This window comes from Ictalurus furcatus, chromosome 11, assembly GCF_023375685.1.
Source record: "Ictalurus furcatus strain D&B chromosome 11, Billie_1.0, whole genome shotgun sequence".
Classification (NCBI taxonomy): domain Eukaryota; kingdom Metazoa; phylum Chordata; class Actinopteri; order Siluriformes; family Ictaluridae; genus Ictalurus; species Ictalurus furcatus.
Window position 1 is genome coordinate 23,613,979 of NC_071265.1, and position 20,150 is coordinate 23,634,128.

At 40.2% G+C, this 20,150-nt stretch overlaps 1 protein-coding gene across 1 annotated transcript in view; it reads right to left on the reverse strand.

The window, feature by feature from the left end:
* Window positions 1-339: 339 nt before the first annotated feature.
* The window catches only part of LOC128615221 (metabotropic glutamate receptor 4-like), a 103,803-nt gene continuing 83,992 nt past the window's right edge, over window positions 340-20,150 (reverse strand). The window contains exons 7-10 of the mRNA XM_053637115.1: window positions 18,863-18,999; window positions 17,736-18,671; window positions 2,278-2,527; window positions 340-750 (exon numbers count right to left, since the gene is read on the reverse strand). Coding sequence (XP_053493090.1) covers window positions 701-750; window positions 2,278-2,527; window positions 17,736-18,671; window positions 18,863-18,999 — 1,373 coding nt within the window. The 3' untranslated portion in view covers window positions 340-700. The remainder of the gene's footprint in view (window positions 751-2,277; window positions 2,528-17,735; window positions 18,672-18,862; window positions 19,000-20,150) is intronic.

Sequence of the window (20,150 nt, forward strand, 5' to 3'; positions counted from 1 at the left end):
CCTGACCTCGGCAAAAGGAAACCATTAACAGATATTTATTTATTGTATCCAAAGCAGAGAGAAGATTTAAATCTATAATTTTTAAAGAAAAAAGTGTCTGACCAAGCTAGAACTGGTTAGAACTGGAAATGACATGGCAGACTTGAAGAACACTCAGCAAAGGGTGTTTGAAGTGACTGATTTCTTCAGCACAATATATTGTCTATACAGGATTTCAGAGCACTGGGAATCCATCAGGTCAAATCATTGTCTATTCTGAATAAGCAAACAGACATATAATTGTTCAAATACCAGTTAGAACAGAGAAACATTGCATACAAGTTTACTTTTACATTCTCCGTTTAACACATGCACCACTGTTCATAACAATTTGTAAGTCCTTTTCCAGGAGGTTTCTTGCTTTGTTTGCACTGAAACTCATCTGATCACTGAGGTCCATAGCAGTGACCTAGACTTGCTTCTTGTGCTTTTCTGCTGGGCAGATCCTTTGGAATAACTAGATAAAGTTATGAGTCATGTCCTGAGGCATAAAGATGTCCCCTTAGGATCTTTATCTAGTCTTCACTAGAATATTTCTCTATACTGCCCAGGTTCTCTTCCATATCACTTGTCTGTATGAAAACCATGAGAGTAGTCAACTGTGATGGTCTGACTTCCTGTCATCATGATGTGATGGTTGTCAGTTGCAATCTGCATTCTGTTACATTGTGTGGTTGCTGTAGCTGATGTATGTTTGTCTGGGGCTAAGTCCTGAAAGAAAGAGAGAGCATGATCCATGATTCAAAATTTAACATCCAGCTGCTTGCAATTAACATCTGCTTCTTCATGTACAAATGATATCACAAGAGTAAACCAGATTGTTATTCCCTTGAATATGAAGCACTTTAAAGCTGGAGAAGTGAGTTTGCATGATCAGCTACGTTATTTCTGCTGAATAGGATACTATTTACTGTTGTATAAAGACTGTGTACATTTTGCCCTGTTGTACTGATATGCAAATAGTGAAAGATGAGTTTCATGACTAAAGGTCAAGTAAAAGTAAACCAATTTACCTTCTAGCTTCATTTCTAGAATGAGATTAGCCAGGAAATGTACACACTTTCAAACCAAACTGGTGAAATAATAAAGGGCTCCTTGTTGCTGCAGTGACCTAATTGCACCCACTGCATAACAGAATACAAGGAACCCTGCAGCATATTCAAGCATTTTAAGTGCTATGGTTTCCATGATCATCTTATTTTATATTAACCCTCACATTCTGTTCAAAATGTCCTTCTAGTCCAGGGCATCTCTTCTGATTTTGTCCAACTGACATAGCACATCACGTTTGATACAATTGTAACACTGATTTTCAAATAAATTGTCTATTTTATAAACAAGCATCATAATATCTTAGCGGTATAAAATAAATATAATAGTAATGTAATAGACACACAAAACAGCCTACACACGTAAGGATCCACAGGATGACAGGCTTTTGCACAAAAAAAGATTGAGAGAACACACACGCAGTTCGTTTTTTTTTGTCACTCGCATGCATAAGTAATGTGATACCGCAAACAAGACACATATACTGTTTGATTACCATGTTTTTTTTTTTTTTAGCTGTATTGTAATTGCAGCTGTCCGCTAGGTATGAATAACTGTGTAAATGTGTGTATGTTTGGTGCCCTGTATGTATGAGACTGGCATTCCATACAGGGAGTATTCACACCTCGCATGTCCAGTGTTCCCTGCCTCTGAAACCACCTCAGCAGGATAAAGTGTTTACTGTTGATGATGATTTTGATGATGATGATAATGATGATGATGATGATGATGACCATGATAATGATGGTCCAAAATGTTAAATATGTATCACATAATTGGACAAATGACTTGTTATATAATATGGTGTGGTTTGTAATGCTCTGTTTGAATATTGTTTGCTATAGTTCAATAGGTCATTCTGTAGAACGTGTTTTAAAATCTTGAGCCACGTGCCCCTTTCTGCATGGTCCTGGGACAGACAGTCACCCTTTTATTTCATATTTACAAATATTTAATGTGATTTCACCTTGTTGCTCAGGACAAAACTGTTTAAATATGACCTCTATAATATAAACAGTATTATAAAAACATTCAGTAGAGAAGTGGAGGCAAGTACGTCAGCTTTCATATAAGAAGATACTTTTAGTATTGCTCCACTTGTGTTTTGACATGCACAGAGCCCAAGGGTTGAATAGATGGCAATTTTACTCTGTAGAACATGATAGTACACAATGAGCGCCTTCTCACCTTGAGTTTCCAGGTTCTCGCACAGCTCAGTCTTGGCCTCTCCATTGGGTCTGAGGTTGGCCTTGGGGTTGAATTTGTTGGACATTGTGGCGGCAGTGACCACGGCCTTCAGGCTACGAGTGCTGCGTTTAGTCACATTCTGCTCAGGGTGGAGGAGCACCACATAGACTTTGGGCATGTAGAGCAATCCCAGGGACACAGAGGCACTCAGGCTGACTGAAATGGTAAGAGTGGTCGTCTGGATGTACATCTGCCATTGAAACAAAAGCATACGCAATAACAAATAAGGAACATAAATGAATGAATGAATGACGTAATTTAAGGAATTTGCCCCATAAAAGACATGCAGGTTTCACTATTATTACTGTTCTTGGGATAGTCTCCAGAACCACAGTGATCCAGATCAAGATAAAGCAATTAGTGATCAGACATAATAGGGAAATCCTGAAGCCATAGTGTTTTAATGAACACTAGCTCAATTTTTTTCTAAGGACCAGGGCTAAATTCTTTGTCCAAGAAGATGGATTGGGTGATGCTTAATTCTATACTGTAAATAAAGATGTTATTATAAATTGTGTTTGCAAGCCCAAAGACCATTCAAGATGTAGAATAATAACTCCTTTAATTCACTGAGACCTGACCTCAACTTGAGGCTAAACTTTTAATTCTCTAATGGAAGGTAGAGCCTACCTAATTTGCAGAACTAGAAAGAAATAAACAGACATCAACCACCAATAAACAAATAAACCCTGTACCTCTCCAAAAACACAAACATCCTCTTTAAATGGGATCATGTGTTTTTATTTAATTCTTCATTTTCCTTTTGTTTTCATGATGGGGGTTGTAGTAGGGACAGGGTCAGCCCAAACTTGTTTTTACAGATTGCAGCTCCTCCTGGGGAACCCAAAATGTTCCAAAGCCAACTGTGAGATATAATATAATAAAGTGGAACTGATGCATCACTAGTGAAAGCCGGCCAGGGGGCACCCTTATATGCTCAAAAACCCACATCAACTGCCTTCTTGCACTTTGGAGGAGTAGCAGCTCTACCCCAAGGCACTCCTGGATTGGTGAACTCCTCAACCTATCATGGAGAGTAAGTGGAACAACCCTGTGGAGGAACCTCATGAATCATCACAGACCTTCTCCAAATCCACAAAACACATGTAGACTCCATTAGCATATGCTTCAGAGTCTCCTCTTCAAAACCCTGTCACAAACTTTTATAGATTTTTCCTGGGAGTCTGAGGACTGTGATACCCTTATAATTGGAACACACCTTCGGGTCCCCTTTTTCAAAAATGGTGATGACCATCCAAGTTTGCCAAAGGTGCTAACCAAGATCTTCATGTAACAATGTGTGTTAACCTTACAACCTCAACCTTTTCCAAGCCTTCAACAATGCCAAATCTTATCTTCCCATGGAACCTTGCTGCTATGAAAGTTTCAAGTGCAACAGTAACCTCAGCCACATAGATAGACTCAAAATGCACCATAAATATCTGGTACTGTGTCCTGAAAGGAGGGCATGTTCACTGGGTTAAGATGTTCTTCAAAGTGCTCCACCCATCACTCATCAATATGCCCAATAGTGCTTAACACTCTCCCGCACTTGTTCAGCAGAGTTTGTGTTTGGTTTCTCCTTCCCCTTCTGAGGTGCCAAAGTATTTGCGAAAACATGTTTGGAGCCATCGGAAGGCATTTTCCCATGGCCATCTCCTCCCATGCCCAAGATTTCATTTCTGCAACTGATTTTACTGCAGCCCTTGTGACTCTTCTATAATTCTCAATTTAATCAGGAGAGGCCTTCATGAGCATTACTTGGAAGGCCTCATTCAATTTGATGACTTCCATCACCGCTGGTATACCAGTGCATGCTAAGGTTACTGCCTGACAGGCACCAACAGCCTTTCAGTCTTAGTTTTTATGCAACTGCCTCTATGATAGAGAGTATGATTATGATCCATTCAGACTCATGTTCTGTATAAGGCAGACATAAGTGATGATCAGTGGACAGCTCTGCCCCATCATTACCTATCTTCATTTCCATCTTTCTCAAGATGAGTGTTGAAGTCCCTCAGTAGCACTACTGAGTCAGTAGGAGGTACCTTCTTCAAAAAGACTGTATAATTCAAACTGCTATTTGGTACGGAAGCCCTAAGTGGTCATGTATTATTAATATTTTCTCGTGACCTCTACATAACAAAAGTTGTTTTCTCGTGAGCTTGACTTAATTCTCTGTGTTGCCTTTTTTTTATCTTCTCTTATGCTATTAAGATTTGAATTATTTTTGCTCTTTAAATATTTTAATCTTATCTATTTCTGTTTACTTATTTTGTAATTTTGAATACTTGTATGTGATTTCACTCTACTCTGAACAGCTATTAAGCTTCACTGACTTTTGAATTTAGAGTTTAGGATTCTTACTCTATTTTGCTTTTAGGTTTAGAATTTCATATACCATTTTAGACAAACCAAATACAAGGTACAAACCAAAAACAAGGTACATTGTCATATAACCACAATTCAACATAAACAAAACAAGCAAACTAGAACTTTTAATCACAACTGAAATGTTCAAATAGAAATTCAAATTTCACATTCGACTCACATTTAACATTCAATAAACAATACTCTTGTTAGAATGATCTTTGTCTAACTGTCTTTTGAGTATCATCCAGAATGTCCTTTAAGATGTCCAGTGGGTGAGTGCAAAATCAGTTCAATCCTACCAGTTCAAAGAAATGTCCAATCGAACAGGATGTCCTCCAAATTGAAGAAAGTAGATGCCTATAGTACAATGAAATGTCCTCGCGTTACAGCAAAAGTGTAATTTTTCCTAGGTTCAAAAATCAGCATTTAGTTTGGGTGGCTTGCCATCTCAAATCCATGAGGGAGGTTTTCAACTCAAGCAATAAACCTGACCAAATCCCAGGTTTCACAATTTTTTAACAGCCGCTTCAGATTCAAGGGAATTTCACAATCGGCAAGCATCTGCGATTTTTATTCCTTCTGTGACATTTCTCTCATCTTGTGTTCAGCGCCTCTTTCCCACTTCCGTGAGTCATACGCTTACATCGTACACAACTCACATACATGTATATCGGAAACTGTCCACATGCTCCACTGCGGTCCCATTGATATCAAGTGGATGGTAGCTCCTCTCCTGTTTTGCGGTGAAGTCCACAACCAGCTTCTTTGTCTTGCTGATGTTCAGGAGGAGACTGTTCTCCTGGCACCAGTTTTCCAGGATCTTAATCTCCTTTAAATAGGCCTTCTCGTCGTTATCGGAGATCAGGCCCAACACAACAGTGTCATCAGCAAACTTAATAAAGGTGGAAGAGTTGGAAGTGACCACACAGTCATAGGTGTACAGGAAGTACAGAAGGGGGCTCAGTACACATCCCTGGGGGGCTCCAGTGCTGAGGGTGTGGGGGGGTGAGACTTGTTTGCCCACCCTAACTGCTTGTGGTCTGTCTGTCAGGAAGTTGGAGATCCACTGGCACAGCAACGGTCTCAGATCCAGGTCCTCCAGCTTGGCGGTGAGTTTGGAGGGAATTATAGTGTTAAATGTTGAGCTGTAGTTAACAAACAGCATTTTGACTTATTGTCCCTTCCTGGAGTCCAGATGGCACAGAGAAGTGTGGAGAAGATGTGTGATGGCATCATCTGTGGAGCGATTTGGGTGGTATGCAAATTGTAGTGGATCCAAGGTGTCAGATAGTGAAGAGTTGATGAAGTCTCTGACAAGTCTTTCAAAGCACTTCATCACATCTGATGTCAAGGCGACAGGATGATAGTCATTGAGGCAGGCAGGCTTGGGGGTTTTTTTTGACAGGAATGATGACAGACTGCTTGAAGCACATAGGGATTACTGACTGTTCCAGGAAGAGATTGAATATCTCTGTGAACATCGGTGCTAGCTGGTCAGCACAGGCTCTAAGGACCTGACCTGTGATGCCGTCTGGTCCTGCTGCCTTGGCTAAACATCCTGCTAGACATTGGCTAGCAGGATGCTAGGCTGGGGAGCACGGTGTGCATGAGCCCTCAGCCTGTTCCTGACTCCAGCTTGTTTCCCTCGGGGCCGCCGGTACAGGTCGCTTCCTTTGTTCCTTCTTAGGATCTCACTTGGCCAGGATGGATCAAGTATTAAAAGCAACGACTGGCACGTGTTTTGTACATCAATAGAAATAAGAGTACTTCTGTTGTAGCTAATAGTAGCCATTGTGAAATGAAAAAGTGATAGAAAGTAAGAAAGGTGTGGAAATTAAACAAAAGTATACAAAAAGTGACGGAGCAGTCGCGATGGCAGCCGACTCCACCTGCACCATCTTTAAAATAAACTTTTGTTAAATCATAAACTTTTGTTGGTCACAGAGCTTATTTTCTACAATAATTCAAAAGTCAATGGAAAAATCCTATTGGCTTTTTGTTGACAGAACCAGGGTGATGCTAACTTCTGGGTTGGCCTACAAAAATACGTCATCCCTGCAGGATTGACGACTTCCACATTAGTGTCTGACACTTGAAAAGGGGACACCCCTCTCTCTTAATGCGGAGAAAAAGTCCATCTATACAGCAGGCAATTATTACATTTATGATGGCGAAGATGCCAACATGCATGTAACAGCAGTCCCATTCACAAGGCGCAAGATTTTCACGGGATAAAATTAGGTCGTGAGAAAACAGCTTTTCTTTTATGTCAAGATAAAGAAAAAATTCAGCTGAGATCATGAGAAAAAAACTTTTTGTTATGTCAAAGCCATGAGAAAATTAAGTCGAGATCATGAGAAACAACGTGTTATGTTGAGATCATAAGAAAACAACAAAGAAAAAAAATTAATAATGCATGGCCGCTTAGGGCTTGCGTAATTTGGTGCATACACACAAACAACAAAGTTTTCCTTCTTGAGACTAATCTCATATAGGCAACCCTCTTGTCCATTGGGAAAAACTGAGGAAAAAGTGCAAGGCCCTCATACTGGAAATGGTGAGTACAACACACCCACCTAAGGTTTATCTCCTGTGTGAAGAGAGGTGAGAGAGACCACCATTATACAGAACTTTAGTAGCAGAGCCTGTGTGAATATAAGCATTATCTAGCCCATATATTTCCACATCACACACTAATTCAGGCTTTTTACGCACCAGTAAAATGGCATTCCATGTTCACAAAGCCAGTTTCCATTGCAAGATGCTAGTATGTCTAAAACTGTACATTGCATGCCTGCCTCACAACTGGCATTGTATCTGGCTCCCACCCTTCACCGTGCAGGTGGTGAGCCCAAAATGTGGCTCTACATTGCCATTTCAGGTTTAGCCTAATAACGTTATGTTCCTGCATAACTTTCAAGGGGATCTTTGGGATCTTTGTTTGACCCCTGCCCTCAGATCTGTTCACCAGGGGTATAGTGGAAGCATTAAGCTCCTGGTGACATAGGGCTGATGTTAACGGACGTACACATGTCCCTTCACTACAACAAAGTCTCAATTAACGAATGGACATAAGTTTTCATTATCTCCATAATTCAAATGTGCAACACCACCTGGTAATTCAGCTATGATCTGTGCATGATAAAAGTCACATTTTGGTGTGAATATAGCATCTTGATATTCCATTAATATTATGCTGATCCAAAATAGTTTTTGCTTGACATACTGACAATGGGCCTCATTTATCAATTGTTTAGTTGTGTGTAAATGTTTGCATAAACCAAACCTAGCTAATATTGTCTGCAGAAAGAAGTTTCAGAAACTTCTTCATACTTGTGTGCAAGTATACTTGTGTGTGTTGTGCGCATCCTGTAAGCATGTTCCCGACACTCACAAAACTCCATAAGGGTACAGACAGCTGGGAACATAATACGAACAATGAGGGTAAAGCTGAAAGACAGAAGTGGAAGTTGTTCTGACTCATGTTTATTGGAAATTTTGTTTTTATAATTTATATGAATAATAATAATAATAATAATAATAATAATAATAATAATAATAATTGTCTGCTACATCTTCTGTAACTTAAGCATTTGTTGACAGCTTACGACTGTGTGCAGACAGGCCGGCCTGTCCTCCATATACTGTGTATGGCACCATTTCTATTGGCAAAATTGAATGATTAGTTTTATTTGTCTTTATTTATGGGTTTGTGTTGTCTTACTTTCTTTATTTTTCATATTCTTTAATGAATGGAAATCATATAAATTGACTGGGTTTCACAACATTTTCTCTATGGTATTCTTAGTCCATGACCTCTTGGTCTTCTTCGGTTCTCCCTCTATACTCGACCTCTTGGTGAGGTCATATACTCACATGGGTTTTCATACCACTGCTATGTGGATGACACTCAACTCATCCTCTCCTTCCTTCCCTCAGACACTCATGTTTCTGCTCAGATCTCAGCATGTCTGACAGACATCTCATCATGGATGGCAGCTCATCAGCTGAAATTATAAACCCAGCAAAACTGCTGTTCATTCCAGGTGATTCATCCCCATGTCAGGATCTTGTCCTGTCCTGTTCCTCTCACATTGCTAATCTGAAATGCAACGATGATTTCTCCTTTACAACATCAGAAGGATTCATCCATTTTTATCTCCTCAGGCCACTCAGGTTCTTATTCAGTCCATTGTCATTTTGAGACTGGACTACTCCTACTCCTGAGCACCATTCAACCTCTGTAACTGATCCAGAATGCAGCTGCATGACTTGTTTTCAACTTTCTTAAGTTCTCCCACCCCATCACAGTGCTATGCTCCCTCCATTGACTTCCTGAAGCTGCCTACAACAGATTTAAAACACTAATGCTTGCCTACAAAGCCAAAAAATGGACCAGCACCCACCTACTCTGCCTTAAAGAACTTATCACACACTGCACTGCACGATGCTCGCTCCAATCCTCTAGCACTTGTCCACTGGTCTCACCATCTCTCAGGGTACAAAGAAGGCATACATCAAGACTCTTCTCTGTTCTGGCACCTAGGTGGAGGAATGAACTTCTAGATGTACGAACACCTCACTGGCTGTCTTCAAATTATGTCTAAAGACCTACCTCTTTCTGAAGTACTTAAATTAGCACAAAAAAAAAACTTTAAATGTGCTGTCTGTGTGCTTTTCTTACTATATTACCTACCCAGTAATATAGACTGATAGTATTCTTAGTCCATGAACTACTGAACCGGTATCAGGATGTATTTATCATTGATGCAATTTGCTCTGGATGAATGCCAAATGCCATAAATGTAAATGTCAATTTATAAAAGTGCAGTAATCCATGCACAATATATAATTTGATGTCGATCAAGTCAAAGATTACATTAGCTGGTCTTCTTATGCATAAGCTTACACACACTGAGGAGAATGAGTAGGATACATTTTTCCCAAATTATGAGATTTCATTTCACCAAATTAAATTTTTTGGATTTATTTATGATGTAAAGAAAACCCAGCCACTGGCTCAGTGCGTGCACAGGACCAGTGCCAGTCCCAAGCCCGGATAAATGGGGAGGGTTGCGTCAGGAAGGGCATCCGGCATAAAAAACCCTAGCCAAAACAACATGCGAGTCAACCTTAAAAACTCCACACCAGATCGGTCGAGGCCTGGGATAACAATGACCGACACTGTTGCCCAACAGGGTGCCGACGGAAAATGTGCTACTGCTGGACGAAGAAAGAAGAAAGAAGCTTCACAGACAACACGCAAACGCAGAGACAGAGGAGGGAAACGCATCAAGCTGAAGCGCGAACGCTATAACCCACTACGCGGAACTGAAGGTCGGGTCCCTCAACGTTGGCACAATGACGGGCAAGGGGAGAGAATTGGCCGACATGGTAGAGAAGCGCAAAACTGACATTCTCTGCGTACAAGAGACTGAGTGGAAAGGCAGCAAAGCGAAAGGAATCGGCAGAGGCTACAAACTCTTTTACCATGGGTCGGATGGGAAAAGAAACGGAGTGGGCATCATCTTGGCTGAGACACACAGATCGAGTCGTAGAGGTGAAGCGAGTATCAGACAGAGCAATGAGACTTAAACTCCAAGTAGAAGACATGTTAGTAAACATAGTTAGCACGTACACTCCACAAGTCGGATGCAGCAAAGTAGAGAAGCAGAGTTTCTGGAGCGAGCTAGAGCCCCTTGTAGAAGAAATTCCAAAAGCGGAAAGACTATTCTTAGGAGGCGACCTTAACGGTCATGTTGGTGAAGGGAACTTAGGGGATGAGCAGGTCCTTGGTCGACATGGGCTGAAGATAAGAAATGACGAAGGTCGGAAAATCATAGATATCGCAAAAAGCATGGAGCTCGCAGTGCTTAACACGTTCTTCAAAAAAGAGAAACAACGTGCTACCTACTGCAGTGGAGAGAAATGCTCCCAAGGAGATTACATCCTCTGCAGGCGGAGAGATTTGAGAGAGACTAGAGACTGTAAGGTAATAGCTGGAGATAATGTGGCACGGCAACACAGACCAGTAGTGTGCTGCACAACCATTAGATGCCAGAAAAACAAGGAACCCAGATGACAACTACAGACAAAATGGTGGAAGCTCAAAACGGAGGAGAGGATGAGTAACTTTAGAGCAGAGGTAATGCGAGCAAACGGAGAAGAAAGCACCCTGCCGTCGAACTGGACTACTACCGCCAACATGATTAGGCTAGCAGCAGTAAACGCCCTGGGTTACTCCAAAGGGCTGAGAAGAGAAAATAAGGAAACGTGGTGGTGGAACCCAGAAGTACAAACCAGCATACAGTGGAAGAAAGAAACGAAAAAACTGTGGGAAACAACCAAAGATGAAAGAATTTCAGAAGAGTACAAGAAAGTCAACAAAGAAGCGAAGAAAGCCGTGGCAAAGGCGAAGCGAGAAGTCTACGACAAACTGTACAGACGAATGGAAAATGGAGGAGGGGAACGGGAACTGCTTTGACGTTAAGGTTGGACTCCACTAGGGGTCAGCCTTAAGTCCATTTCTGTTTATCACCCTCATGGACAGGCTGACAGATGGACTCCGGCAAGAACCACCATGGACGATGATGTATGCCGATGACATCGTACTATGCACGGAAAGCAAACGCCAAGCTGAAACAGCACTGGAAAGCTGGAGAGCCGCGCTCGAAAAGGGGGGACTGAAAATTTACAGCAAGAAGACCAAATACATGTGCATTGGTGATCCTGAAAACCATGACTCATTGAAGTTCAATGATGGAGAAGAAATTGCACAAGCAAATAACTTCTGCTACCTTGGATCCATTGTGGAGGAATATGGAACGACCCGACAAGAGGTCAACCACAGGATCCAAGCAGGTTGGGCCGGCTGGAGAAGAACTACTGGAGTCATGTGCGACAAAAGAGTGCCGACTAAAATGAAAGGAACCATCTACAACAAAGTGGTGCGACCAGCCATGCCGTATGGTCTGGAAACAGTGGCAACCACAAAAAGACTTACTGCTGCTCTGGAAGTAGCAGAGATGCGAATGCTCAGATTTTCGTTAGGCCACACTAGGCTAGACAAAATCCAAAATGAGCAAATCAGGAAAACGGCCCAAGTCGCACGCTTCATGGACAAAGCAAGAGAAGAGCAACTGAGATGGTTTGGGCACGTAAATACAAGAGGGGTAAAGCATGTCACAAGAAGACTGCTCGGAATGAAAACCCCAGGAAACCGTAAGCGGGGAAGACCGCTACGGAACTACATGGCCCAAATAAGCATCGACTTATAAGAGGCCAGGGTGTCGCTGGAAGACACCCACGACAGAGACATATGGAGAAAATTGATTCGCTGTGGCAACCCCTGAACTAGGAAAAAGCCAAAATGAAAAGAAGAAGATTTATGATGTAAAGAAATGCCAACCGATAAAAAAATTTTATTCTGAATTTGGTAAACATTTATGATTCCTTATTATAATTATAATAACAATTGAACCAAAAAAATTCACACTAATGAAAAACACAGAAGCACCCAATTCAAATAAGCAACACCTATTTTTGGTTGTTGAGTTTCCCTGCTGGAGAAGTGCTTGCCTATTGTTCCTACAGCCTTCCATTTATTTTGCTAAGAAAAGTTAAGTGGTTCTGATTATCTCTTCAAAAAGCATGCAGAAATACAAAGTACTATATATGTAATTAGACAGGAGAATAAGAAAAGGATTTTATCTGCAATAGATCTTTGTTTCTTTTTATGTATAACCAAATACTGTAATGCTCCTTTATGGAAACTCACTATTTTTATGAGAAGCTCTCAAAGAGAGCGTTTTTGTACAAATGAGAAGGGTAAACTTGTAAGCAGGAGAACACTTTCTGTAACTCTGTACTGTCAAAAGAAGAAAATAAAAAAGGAGAAATTATTATATAGAGTATGTGTTACATATGTTTACAGCATTTGGCAGACACCCTTATCCAGAGTTACTTACATTTATCTCAGCTTATACAACTGAGGGTTAAGGACCTTGCTCCAGGGCCCAGCAGTGGCAGATTGACAGTGCTGGGATTTGAACTCACAACCTTCTGATCAGAAGTCCAACATTGTAACCACTGCTCTTTATATATAATTTACAATGGTGTCTCTTTAAAATGGTAACAAATTGGGTGCTGTTGTTACTGCCATACACAAGAAACCTTAAAAATATTAGTCTTAGAAATTAAGTAGTTCATAATCCAATTAATTTGAATATAATCAGCTGTTTTGGAGTGAATGACCAGGTAAGCAATGGTTGGGTAAGGCTCAGGCTCATATTTTTAACTACTGTAGCATCGCAGTTTCAACTCCATCAACTCACACTGTATTGGACACATTACACAAGCATTCTTATCCATGTCCATGTAAGACAAGATGCTGTTAAATTGATTTAATTTGGTCTGATCACATAATTCTGTACCTTATTCATCTTCAGTAACCACGTTATCCTAGTCAGGGTTACAGTGGATCCAGATCACAGGAACACAGAATGCAAAGCAGGAATACTCCTTGGATGGGAAGCCAGCCCATCATAGGGCAGCACACACACATTTAAGTGTAATTTAGAGTAGTCAATCCACAAATCCATGTACCCCGACGGACACTGAGAGAACATGCAACCAATTTTGCACAGACATTAATCTGAGACCCTGACCCTGGAGCTGTGAGGCAACTACACTACGTGCTACATCACTGTGCAACCTACCATACTGTATCCAATTTTATAGAATTAACAACTGCCATCAGAGAGCAGACAAGTGAAATGGGAACAGGGGACTAAAAAAGGTTTAGCCCTCAGAGACTCTGACCCAAGTGACTCACTGCATTCATATTGCTCCACTTTCTTTCAAATGCAGAAAGCTAAAAGTAGATGATGACATTATCTATATTCTATATTCTGAGGTATTTCACTTTTTAAGCCCAAAGGACAAATCATTTTGTTATGGTTTATTGACCCATAATGAAAATAAACTTTCACTGTGCAGTTGTCAGTGCATAAGGGCCACTATGTTTTGGTGCCACTCCATGTCTTAACCTATCAACAGTGAATGCTACAAAGATGTAACCATGTAGGTTAGTACCTAAATAGGTATATAATATAACAGCCACTGCTCAACTCACTGGAAATGCATGGTGCCAGAATGACTTCTAAATATATTGTTTTGAAAACCAGAAATAATGACAGGAATGAACAATACAGCAAAGCACAACACATTTTAGGCCCACAGAGAAAATGGTTACTTTAAGTGGTGTGCCAAACATTCAAGGGTGTTATTCAAAGTGTCTTCAATCCTTGAAATACACCTGTATGTAAATAAGAGCTATTGGCCTCCCTCTCAAAGAGACAACAATTATTCTGTCAACAGCACAATACAGGATAAATCTACTGCAAATGAATCATTTAGCACGAGTGTGACAGCCTACAATTCTCCCAGGTGAGGTTGCATACAAATAGCAGTCTGAGCAAGGTGGGCGGCTTGCACTCAGCCCTCAGTATCAAACTCAGTACTCACAATACTTATGGGGAGATTAATCTAATATGTACAGGGGAGGGCACATTGGTTTGTTCTCCCCTCTAGACCAGGAGTTTCACTTGCTGATTACAAGCTATAGAGATTGCACCAGATGACTCCATTCAAATGATCCAGAAAACCCCTAGTGGCATTCATCACATTTATTTTGACACAAGCCGTATGAGGTTGGCAGCCAGAACCCTGATAAGGCGTCTGGCAGTAAACAGGCGATGAGCGAACAGGTTGACAGATGAAGTAAATCACGAGCTAGGAGGAAGTGAGGCGTTTAATTGCTCTGAAAAAAAAAGTCATCACTGACTCTTTGTGTTTTCTTGTACTTGTCAGCTTAACTGATTGTGAGACATTCTTGTTGTGATGTGTCAATTCTTATTGCTTTTTTTCGCCAAACATAGTGTGGGAATTTGCCATATTGCAATTTTTTTCCATCTTTTATTTCACAATTCTCCCCTGTCCTATATTCCTCCGATACTGCAGATGAGAAAAAGTGTAGACATTTATGTGACTGTAACTATGGTTAACTATAGCTTGTTATAGATTATTATAGCAACTCTGTAGCTGAGTAGAGGCAGGTAAATATAACTGTTGAGTGGAATTATTTATTGATTTTTGTATAAGATGCAATGTTGTGCAGAAGTAATTACCAAATTCATTTCACATTATGTTGGTTACATGTTTAATTACTCGAATGTAACTACTAAAGTAATGTTGCACACACTTAAAGCAATAGTTCGCGAAAAATTCACATTCATTTCCATTCATTGCAACACCAAGTTTGATCCTTCTATCCTCCTTTTAGAGAGCTTAATTAAATAACCATGAAAGGGATTTTTTTTTAAATAAAAAAATAAAATAAAATATTGTTATTTTGAGATTCAAAACAGAAAAGTTTTCTAATTGAAATCAATAGACAAGAGAAAGGATTTGTGTGTGTGTGTGTGTGTGTGTGTGTGTGTGTGTGTGTGTGTGTGTCAGAGTCTTATTTTGTGAACTCGGTCTCAATCAGTTAAACATGCCATCATAACTGCATAAACATGGCCATGGTCTGGCTACTCATAGTGTTTGTATAGAATAAGTCTTAATGCGGCTTGGTCTGGATTTCAGTCTCATCTTAGGTCTTGGATAAGACAGCATTCTCTATGTAGCTTGCTGAAGGTGATAATCACCTCTTTGCACCATATTTTGTGCTTTGTCTCCTCCTTCTTTTCTTTTCTTTTTTTTTTTTTTTTTGCTCCCTCAGTCCTTTTGCTGCATGTTGGTTGGGTTGTTACAGAATACAAATGACCAAATTATGTTTTCAGAATAATACAGAACTGCTGCATCTTATTCAGCTCACATTATTTGAATACACAATAATGATGTGACTGTAATTACGCCAATCCTGGTTGTACAGTGGATACAAAAAGTCTACACCCCTATTAAAATTGCAGGTTTTTGTGATGTAAAATAATGAAACTGTGATAAATCATGTGAGATCTTTTTCCACCTTTAATGTGATACAACAGCTAACAAAATTCAAACAAAAAACAAATAAAAATGTTTTAGGGGCAAAAAAAACCTACAATAATCTGGTTGCACCAGTTTGCACACCCCCTAACTAAAGCTTTGTTAAAGCATCTTTTGCTTGTAGTACAGAACTCACTACCAACTTGACACATTTTGATTTGGCAAAATTATTACACTCTTATTTGCAAAAATGCTCCAGATCTATGAAATTGCATGGGGAGCTCCAGTGCACAGCCCTTTTCAAGTCAGTCAGGTTTTCGATATGTACACCAGGATCGCAAAATAAAATTGCCATTGTAGGAAACAACTCATCCATCATATGGTTCAGGGGGGAATCAGGAAAGTTCACTGTGTAAAACAGATGGAGTTAAGTGCTGGCATGGTTATCCTGGCATGACTCCTCTTTTGCTTTCTTGCTGTATCCATGTTAGGCGAAGTATTCTGTCATGAAACGGGAATGTAGAAGGATACAACTGCAGTTTAAAGATTTTATTAAGAGAGTGGCAGGCAGACAAATCCAAAATGCAATGCAAAAACATAGTCTAAAACAGGCACAGGGTCAGGCGATCAGCAAACAGACTAAACTAGGCAAAAACAAGAAACGTGAAACACAGGTACGAGGTCAGGATCAATATATGAAGAACCATGAACAAAGAACAAAGGCTCGGTAGAGTACAGGCAGCAAAACACTAATACAATACTTTGCGACGTAAAACAGAAACACAAGGGTATAAATAGACAAACTAATCAAAAGGGAAAAGGGAACAACTGTGAATGATGATCACACATAAGGAAAATAACCAATAACAATACACGACCAGAGACAGGACAGAAACTAAAACAAAAACACACGTGTAAAAATGAACAAAGTCAATGACAACCCGGAAGCACACACTATCGCGCTTCAGGCAGATCAGGGGAAATCCGTGAAAAATAGATTGGTATTTGGTGCTATCCACCATTCCATCCATGTGCCCCACATTTTTTCACACCAGTAATGGCAGGCTCAATTTTCTGCCCACATTGTGGGCCTCAAAGGGGCATGTTTGCTGAGCTGTCACATGCCCCATTATACTGCAAGTTATTTTCATTCCTCCCAAAAAAAAAAATATGTTTGTTGATTGCAATAACAGAGTTAAGGTGGAAAAAGTTCTGATATGATTTATCTTGGTTTCATTTATGTTATATCACAGAAACAAGCGATTTAAACAGGGGTGTGTAGACGTTTTATACAATTTAAAAACAAATCTTTTGATTCCTGTATGACAATGGATAACCCAGAACAAGCTGGTAATTTTGTAAACTAAGGTTTGACAACACCAAAGACTTAGATAGATACAACTAATGATGAAATCATTGAAAGCTAACCACTATATATACTATATTGACAAATGTATGTGGATACCTGACCAATCAAAACCATACTGTATTTGCTTTTTGAACATCCCATTATTCTGTAGATGTAGTCCCCCTTTGCTGTTATAATATCCCACACTTCTGGGAAGACATTTCACTAGATTTTGGAGCATGGCTGTGTGAATTTGCCCATTTAGCCACAAGAGCATTAGTGAGATCAGGCACTGATGTTTGATGAGAAGTTTGGGGAGGGTCCACACATGGGTGTGGTGGTCACATACCTTTAGCCATATAGTGTATTTCACTGACTTTGGCCATATAGTGTTTTTCTCTGTCTAATGCTCTCTTGACCTGGACTTTTGGTGGATGGCTTGCTGTAGGAAGAGTTTCCATATTCTTTCCATTTTTATAATAAAGGCTTTAAAAGGTATAAATGTGCTTAGTATAGTATATTCTTTATAACCAACTTTATAACCCTGATTGATGCTTTTCCAGAAGCTGTCCTGGAATTGTTTTGACAGCTGCTTTGCATGCTCTCTTAATATTTAAAGCTATTTTGAATGCAGTGTGTTTCTCAGAAAGCATCACAGAGTCTCAGTTTCACTACTAGGGCATCTTACCTTTTCCGTTGATTGTGAAGTGCCAAAGAAGATGGGGATAAATGCAAGCCAGATGATGCAGGTGGTGTACATGGTGAAGCCAATAGGCTTTGCCTCGTTGAAGGTCTCAGGCACCCCACGTGTCTTAATGGCATAGACCGTACATGTGACCATCAGCAGCATGCTGTATCCCAGCAGGCAGATGAGTGACAAGTCTGAGATATCACACTTGAGCACACCTCGTGCCATATCTGGGTTTGACATGCGTTGGTCTTCATAGTCCACAAAAGCCTGGGGAGGGTCTACCACAAACCAGATACACACTCCCAAGAGCTGGAGTGAGATCAGGATGAACGTGATAACCAACTGGGAGGCTGGGCTAATGAACCGTGGGGCACTCACGGACATCTTCCCTTGCTCAAAAATACGGTAAATGCGGTTGGTCTTGGTAAGCAATGCAGCATAACTTATACTCATTCCAAGGCCAAGAAAAATGTGTCTGAATGAACAAATCCCAACATCAGGAGTGGCAATCATCAGGAAAGTGGTAGCATAGCAAAGGAAAATGCCTGTCAGTAAGACATAGCTGAGCTCCCGTCCTGATGCCTTAACAATTGGTGTATCATTGTAGCGTATGAAAGTGACCACTACAAACAGTGTAGCCATGATGCCCAGAATAGCAAGAAAAACAGGTATGACCACCCAGGGTGAGCTCCATTCCAGCTTGATGATAGGGATGGGCTGGCAGCCTGTGTGGTTCTTGTTTGGGCGAAGGTCAAAGCGACACATCTTGCAAGTGAATGGGTCAGCTTGGTACTGATAGCCTTCACAACGCTCACAGTGCCAACAGCAGGGAATGCCTTTCACAAGCTTTTTCCGCCAGCCTGGCTTGCAGGGTTGGCTGCAGTTGGAGTAGGGCACCTGCTGCACACCACCCGGCCACTGCATCATGGAGATCTGGGGCAACAAAAAAAATGTTTCAGGCAAAGGCATACTTCTATCATACATCTAATATACTTCTACATGAAGAATACAAGTGATTTTGATATTTATATTGAACTTTAGAAGACATCATTTATTCACAAATCATTGCATGGCTTTAATATGGAATGGACTTGGGTTGAATTTGCACCCAAAGGGAGACTTACGTTAAGGTTGAGTTTGTCAGTCCAGTTGCCAATGATTTTGTACTCAGTGGTTTTGTTATTTATCTGATACTGGAATATATCATAACGACCTGGGGCATCTCCATTCTCATTAAACTGCACTGGATTGCCAGCTGTCACTGGAGATAAGCACATGTGGACAGATAGTTAATCACAAAATGCATTCCAAAACCACTGGTATGAACACTATGGGCATGTTCAGTGCAGTGTGCTAACAGGACAAAGAAAGTTCTTTTGCTAAAGAAACACCCGTTATATGGCACAATGTGTGACAATTTGTTCCAACAGAAGAATTGGCCAAAAACAGGCAATGTGAAGATCAAAGGTTTTGGGCTATATCATCAATATACAGCAAGCGTATGCAATGAAATCACCCAGTCCTGATTTTCAGTTCCTTGAACAGCAGTACCACAAGAAACAATTTTGCTGTCGCTGGATTGCTGTTCCAAATTCCAGAACAAGCGTGGTTTGGGTTCACTGAAAACCAGTGGAGATCATCACAAAGGGTTGATTCATGTAGATAATTCTATTCGCTTCTTTGCGCTTGGCTGGAAAAATTTTGATTCCTAATACACAGTGTGAAGTGTGATGAGTCAACCCAGCCAGAGCATTACAACAGTGTGTTACACCACAAAAAAATATACACTGGGCTAAAGGATTACTGGGATTTTGTGTAGGAGGAATATTTATTTAAGTAACACTTCAAACATTGATGCACATAGCTGTAGTGATTCATACCTTGGGAATATATAATAAGTTGAGTGTATTGCATGGAATGCTTTCTTAATCAGATTAACCAATTTATCAGTTCTATCATTATCAAAAGATGCTAAGCAACTATGGGTGATAATATCATTTGGTTTCCCTTTAGAGACCACATAACAGATTACAGCAATTTCAGCTACAACATTTCTCTTGAAGTCACTCTGTACTTTAAAGCTGAATGTGTGCTTAAGAACATGAAATATTGTAGTCATGAGTTTTGGATATCTCACTGATTTCAAGGGTTCTTAACATGGTATCTTGTAGTCCTTAAGACAGGAAATAAGAGGAATAACTAACTCATGTATCTCATTAAATGACAGATGACATTAAGTATTTATGGAGCAAGTCATGTAGCCAGTCTCAACATTATAACTCTATATCTCTTTTATATCAAATTAAAATACAGTTTGAAAATAATTAGGTGACCTGATTTGACTTTTCTTTTGTGACTTGGCCAAAGCATTCATGAATTAAGGATTGATCAGCATTTTCTCAAATGAACACA